The 7,259-nt window shown below is 44.2% G+C and overlaps 1 protein-coding gene across 1 annotated transcript; it reads left to right on the top strand.

Annotated features, from left to right (window-relative positions):
• Positions 1-224: 224 nt before the first annotated feature.
• On the top strand, positions 225-7,229 carry LOC308096537 (keratin, type II cytoskeletal 8-like; the record flags this gene model as incomplete). The annotated part of the gene is made up of 9 exons (XM_080443955.1): positions 225-635; positions 3,937-4,145; positions 4,257-4,317; positions 4,400-4,495; positions 4,818-4,982; positions 5,910-6,035; positions 6,202-6,422; positions 6,541-6,593; positions 7,093-7,229. The coding sequence occupies 9 exons, from the start codon at positions 225-227 to the stop codon at positions 7,227-7,229; spliced, it is 1,479 nt and encodes a 492-aa protein (XP_080300081.1).
• Between the last annotated feature and the right edge of the window lie 30 nt (positions 7,230-7,259).

Genomic DNA, 7,259 nt, shown 5'->3' with positions numbered 1-7,259 from the left:
AGCCAGCCTGCCGGGGTGGGGGCGGGGCCAGGTAGATGGAGGGAGGAGAAGGGGGAGGCGGCTGGGAGAAGGACACCTCCTCTTCAGGAGCCAGATAAAAGCCCTCAGTGGACAGGGAGACGGTACTCAGAGGTACTTGACTTTTTCTTAGTGAGCACACCTGTCTATCTCTCTCCTCCCTCCATTCTCTTCTCCACGGAACCTCAGAGGAAACAGAACCGGCCATGAGTGTCAGAACCTCATATAACCCTGTCAGCAGCAGTGGAGGATTTAGTGGCGGTGGCCAGAAGAAGAGCTTCTCCAGCTTCTCCGCTGCACCTGGCTTTGGTGGTCGCAGCCGAATGTCCTCTATGAGCGTCCGGCGGAGCACGAGTGGCGGCTTTGGCGGCGGCGGCTTCAGCGGAGGCTCGACTTACAGCTACGGCACCGGAAGCGGCATGGGTGGAGGAGGTATGATGGGAATGATGGGAAGCTTTGGTGGTTCCGTGGTCGCCCCCATCCAACCCATCACGGTGAACCACAGCCTGCTTTCCCCCATGCACGTCAAGATTGACCCCGCCATCCAGTCTGTCCGAACCCACGAGAAGGACCAGATCAAGTCCCTCAACAACAGATTCGCCTCCTTCATTGACAAGGTCAGTGCACCTGTCTGCTCCCTTTCTGAGATGCCACCTTTGTGCAAAAACAAATATAAAAGCTGTTTTATGTTGCCTCTTGAAGAGACATAGACGATAACTGAATTACCATCTATTTCAAAGATCATGCATGAATAGTTGCAAAATACGCCCCCTGGGCTCATTAAATAATAAGCATCTGATCTTAAACCTGATATCCTGCACAGCCAAGCACTAGAGCAGAAAGAAACAAATACATGAATTCATATTGATAATATAAATGTTAGAGTGGAGTGTGCCTAAATAAATACAGTACATCACCTTACTTGAACTCATTGTGTCAGCTGGTCACTATGTTACCAGCTGAAAGCAGATAAGTGCTTCAGTAGTTCGCTGTGAGTGTAATAGGCCCCTTGGAAGCTAGCTTTGTGCAGAGTGAGAGAGTAGGTAACTCTAGCCCTGCCGTATCCAGTGACGGCCGGCTCGCTCTTTCGGAGGAGAAGGAAGGAGGAGATCGGGTTTGCATCTGTTGCCATGGCAGCAGGGACTCACAAGCTGAGTCTTTGATGGTGCAGCCATGAAAGTGGGTCCCACCAGCAAAGAATGACACATTGTATTCATTTTAACATGAGAATCAAGAAGAAAAAAAGAACTGCAGCAACTTTGCAGCCCAAGGTGTTGGGTGAGAGGTCAGCAAACATTGTTTGTCACCATCCAAGGCATGTTGGGTTTATTATTAGCGTTGCTGAATTTTTGCCTTCAACATATGGTATCAAACAAGTACATTTACTTTGACTTTACTGGAGTATTTCCAATGTATTAGTTCATGCTAATTGTTACTTTTACTTAAGCAAACCAATTGAGTACTTCCTCCATCACTGCCCATCAATATATTCTAAAATATATACTTGCCACATCAGAGACAATAAGCTTCAGGGACCATATCACCGTATAAGAATAAATCTTACCAAATTAGCTCTACCAAATGACACTAAAAGAACTAAGCCTCACCTCCAAATCCATAAAGCAGTCGAGAGCAACTTTTGATTGTTGAGAAATCTGAAGAAAAAAGGTGAGGTTGACTTCATTGCTATGTGATCATATGATATGATATGATATGAGACCTACCGCTGATCTACTGTCCTCACTAATCGTGAGGACACCCTATTCAGGATAGTGCTGCTACATTGTTGCATTTTGAAAGGGTTTATTTAAAACAAGCTTGTAAATTAAATGTTCTTACTTGATTCAGTGCTTGAACTTGTCCAGTATTATTGTTGTAATGGAAAGCATTCTCTTGGCATGTGCAGCTGGGATATTAGTTAATAGTCTTAATAAAACTAAGACTAAAAGGTAATAAATAATTTTGTTGACTGAAACTAAAACTTAAGGTTGCACTATGTAACTTTCCTCTTCTACCCCAGATTTGAACCCGGTTTCCTGCAAGTGCTGACATTTTTACCATTGAGCTAATAGAGCCTTGCCTGCTTGCTCAGGGGATAAATTGAATCTTGACCATTAGGTCAAAATTGGTGTCAGATCCTGTGTCTAGGTGAGACATGACCATTGACGCGATCTAAATGTCTCAATAGAAGAGCAGGGAGACAAAATACAACCACGCCAATACGTTATATTGTATTAACATACTCTACAATACAGATTGGACAAAATTACATTTTATCCATTCAAAAAAGTACATAATGCCGCTTTAAGTAAAAAAAAAAAAGAATATGTATATAAAAAGAACAATGCAAAACTAAAATGAATTGCATGTACAATCATCTTGGTTTTAGTTTCACCCCCTAAATTTGCGCTGTGGTTGCAAATACACCTTCAAAGAAGAAAAAGACATTTAGATACATTTTGAACGAAAAACAGGCTTTCCGGCGTGTGGAAAGCCTGGTGACCCAAGGATATCGTCCCCTGCTTTCTGTGCAGCCACTAGATTAAAGAAGTGTGATTGTATAGATAGAGGTCTATGGGCAAATGACCCTAATTGTCTCCGCCAGGCCGAAAGGCATGGCGAGAGAGTATGTTTTACCCCCTGTCCGTCCGTCCGTCCGTCCGTCCGTCCGTCCGTGTCTGTGTGTGTCCTGTCCGTGTGTTACCAGCTAATCTCCGGCACCGTTGGCCTGCTCACTGTGAAACTGTGCACACACACTCCCTCGATTGCCAATTCAGAACCTCTGCCCCATTGTTCACATGGGCCTGTTATAGCGCCACCAGGAGGCCGATTTGTGCAAAACCCTTTTTTTTTTACATTACTCCTACAGATTTTATCCAAACGTCATGCAAATTGGTACACAGTATCTCTATAGTCATGTGATCAAACCGGATCTGTCCGATTTCCCATATTCCATCCTGATTGGCTAAGGTTGGCTTCCAAAGTTTGCAGAATTGTCCGCTTTGAACAAAATGCCTCAAATCATGAACGCAGCTTGCAATTTCCGTGAAATTTCACACGCACATTCCCACTAGGCCGAGGAAGAAATGCCACCCATTTCACATTGGCCTGTTATAGCGCCACCAGCAGGTCTAATTTAGCAAAACACATTTTTGGAACAAAATGCCTCAAATCATGAATGCAGTGTCCGATTTCCGTGAAAGGCCAAAGAAGATATGGCACCCTTTTCACATTGGCCTATTATAGCGCCACCAGGAGGCCACAATAACATACCTGACCTGGCGGAGACCTGTGCTCCGAGGAGCACTTTTTCTAGTTCTCACTTCATTTAATACCTCTAGACTAGTCCAACACCAACTCAGGACTCCTGTATCGCAACCTTCCACTCCCTCCTGTCTAGCATCAGGGTCTTGAGCTCTGCAGTGTTGCTGGCTTCACTGTCATGCCGTAGTGTGTCAACGTACATGGTGCACATCTTTCCCCTCCTAGCTGCACCTTGGGTTGGCTCACACAGACTCAGCTTACTTGCTACCAGTTTCGGGTGCCTGACACAGTACAGTGTCCTGCCAGCCTCATCCTTCTCTCTCTGACCTTGCCCGTGACCCGTGGGAGGCCTCCGTAGAGGTCTACGTTTCTGATGTGGTCTGCCTTACATCAAGTGGCATTCATAGCCATCTGTGGAATGGAAAATATGGAATGCTAAACCCAAAACACAAACCCATTACCTCAGTAAACATCGTATCCTATATTAAAATTTGCTACTGGGAGATGGCCGCTGGCGTCACTATCCAACTGCTAAAACTGATAGCAGAGCGCTCTATGACATCAAAACCAGGACGCTCTGAAATCGAAGCAAATTCTCATACCATAATTCCGAAACACACCCTATGAGTAAAACCTATATTTATGATGATACAGGTGCGCTTCCTGGAGCAGCAGAACAAGATGCTGGAGACCAAATGGAGCTTCCTGCAGGACCAGACCACCACTCGCTCCAACATTGACGGCATGTTCGAGGCCTACATCACCAACCTGCGCAGGCAGCTGGACGGGCTGGGCAACGAGAAGGTCAAGCTGGAGGGAGAGCTGAAGAACATGCAGGGATTAGTGGAGGACTTCAAGAACAAGTGAGTTAAGATAAAGGAAACCAGAGTTATCCAGAACAGTGGTTCCCAACCTTGTCTCTATCAGGGCCCACTTGAAATGCTTGACAGTGTTTTTTCCCCCTTTTTTTTCAGATATGAAGATGAAATCAACAAGCGTGCTGCTACGGAAAACGAATTCGTACTACTAAAGAAGGTGAGTTATGTTCATACCAAACAGAGAATACCAAAGCTATACAATGGAACCATCAGTTAAACAATCTGTGCTCTTGTTCCAGGATGTGGACTGTGTTTATATGAACAAGATTGAGCTGGAGACCAAGGTCGACGGTCTTCAGGATGAGATCAACTTCCTCAGGAGTGCGTATGAGGCGGTGAGGCTTCACTCCGTAATCTTGATTTCTGAACATGGTTATTTGATTCAACAACAGACCTAATAATAAGCGGTAAAAAAGGAAATGAAAAGTCATATTTAATGGCACTGGAGAGCACAAAAACGAGTTAGTTACAAAACCAGTTCAGCTACTGTATCTTTTCCTCTATCTCATGCTATTGTCAGGACCATAATGTAAATAAGATCTCTAGCTTTTTTGTGTTTTATCCTTTTGACAGATATGTTCAAATTTATGTTCATGTGTATGCATTTTTGTCAATAAAAACATCGGTCAGTCAATTACCATAGTCATCTTTTTTCAGGAACTGATTGAGCTACAGGGACAGATCAAGGAGACCTCAGTCGTTGTGTCGATGGACAACAGCCGCAGCTTGGACATGGACTCTATTGTGGCTGAAGTGCGCGCTCAGTACGAGACCATCGCCAACAGCAGCCGTGCTGAGGCCGAGACATGGTATCAGCAAAAGGTATGCAGGGCTATGTCCTCTTCATCACATACTCAGCCTTGTATTTGACTTCTGTAAAATGAGTGACAAAAAGAGTGATACAAGCTTGTGTTGATTTGTCAGCTGCCGTATAACCCCTAGGGGTGTTACAGCTGACCATTCAAAACAAGCTAAAGTTATTGCTCCCCTCAAGGGTTGTACGGCAGGTCATAGACATAAATAGTAGACTGGGCCGTATGTCAATGCGGCAACCACATCAAGGAGGGCAGCTTGCCATAACTTCACTGCCAGAAAAATATATATTTTAATAATCATTATGGTAGTAAAGCACTTTAAGATAAGGTGTTTTGGTATGAAAACCATTTAAAAAAAAACCAATATCCTGTATTATAACATACTGTAGTTACATACAACAAAAAGGTCTGTCTGAGATAAGGGATTGAAACTGAAACAGCTGACAGAATCATCCCTACGCGGGCTATGGGATCGATACAGCTGATAGGGAGCTAATGATAATGGTGCACACACCATCAGATATTTGGGTAGAAATGCTACAGATGTATTATATTTAGAAACATGTTGTAAAGACAGATGCTAGGTTTGATGTTTACCTGGTAACCTAGTTAATTTGTAGAACAAAAATTGTTTTCTTTGCACTCTACGTATGACTATATACCCTGTCATGTGTAGACTACTGTTCATGCCATTTACTCTGATCTTGCACTTAAGGTGCTCTGCATAAGAGTGTCTGCTAAATGCCTAAATTATAATAACGTAATTGCTAATTATCTGCAACAGATAAAGGTAGAGATATACTGATGGTCAATACAAATATTATTGGAAAAAACTAAAGAATACACTGATGATGAAAGTGGCGCAGAGTGGATGAGAGTCACAGTAAGAGTAACTCACTGACAGGCTCAGTAAAAATGTGTTTTCTTCTTCCAGTTCCAGCTGATGAAGAGCTCAGCCAACCAGCATGGAGAGGAACTTCGCAACACTAAATCTGAGATCGCTGAACTCAACCGCATGATCTCTCGTCTCCATAATGAGATTGAGAGTGTCAAGGGACAGGTAGACTAACAGCTCCACACGTTTTCACAAACTACCTTCAGACCCACCACAGCAATTTATGGAACTTAGAGTTAAAGACCATACTTTGCAGCATGATAAGCTAGGATTAGTCCATCTTATCATAATTTTCATGATGCATGATACCACTTTCTTTTCAACGTACCAGCGTGCCAACCTAGAGGGCCAGAACGCAGAGTCTGAGGAGCGTGGCGAGATGACTGTGGCGGATGCTAAGGGCCGCATCAAGGACCTGGACGAGGCTTTGCAGAGAGCCAAGCAGGACATGGCCCGCCAGGTGCGCGAGTACCAGGAGCTGATGAACGTCAAGCTGGCCCTGGACATTGAGATCGCCACCTACAAGAAACTGCTGGAGGGAGAGGAGGACAGGTAAAATATTCAACCGATTTGTTGAGAGGGAACAAACTCAGGCAGTCAATGCCAAAGGTAAAAGAGGTTAAATCGATACATACTGTACATTATGACTAATGTTCACATCGCTCAACAGAATTTCTTCTGGGGGTGGAAATGCAACCATCCACATCCAGAGTGGCGGGGGTGGTAAGTACGCAACTCTACACCTTAACAGCCTGTGGACGTTACAGCACCCTGGGGTGCAAACTCTACCCTCACCAACACCCCTTGTTCTACAGCTCTCCATTCCTAAGACATAATGAGACATACAAATCTAATTTTGACCTTGAGCTATTCGACCCAAAAGTTAATAGTCACTTTGGGGCAAGCCTACTGAACCAAGTCACACAAGAATCTGCACATCTGTTCTCGATATTAACCTGACCTGGATTATGACATTGACCTTTGACCTTTTCAACCCAAAAGTTATTAATCCCTTCAGGGCAGTCTGTTGATAATTAACACCAAGTTAAATGAAAATATGCTATCTGTTCTCAAGTTATTTTGTTCACAAACACAGACAGGTGTGATTACAAAACCCTGTCACATATTGCTGTGGGCAGGGTAATAGTAGGTTGTTTAGTCCTACTGCTGAGGATAGTAACAGCAATAACTACTGTCTCATCTCATCAAATTCTTTTATCAGGTGGTGGAATGGGTGGTGGTAGTGGAATGTCCATCTCGGGTGGTTTCGGCTACGGTGTCGGTAGCGGGATGACCATGTCAGGCAGTTCTGGCTACAGCACCGGTGGCGGTGGCAGCTCCATCAGATCGACCCGATAAAAAAACTGATTCTGATTCTGATTCTGATTC

The sequence above is a fragment of the Gymnoscopelus braueri genome (assembly GCF_963280865.1).
Source record: "Gymnoscopelus braueri genome assembly, chromosome: 12".
Taxonomy (NCBI): domain Eukaryota; kingdom Metazoa; phylum Chordata; class Actinopteri; order Myctophiformes; family Myctophidae; genus Gymnoscopelus; species Gymnoscopelus braueri.
This window is presented reverse-complemented; position numbering and strand designations above follow the sequence as displayed.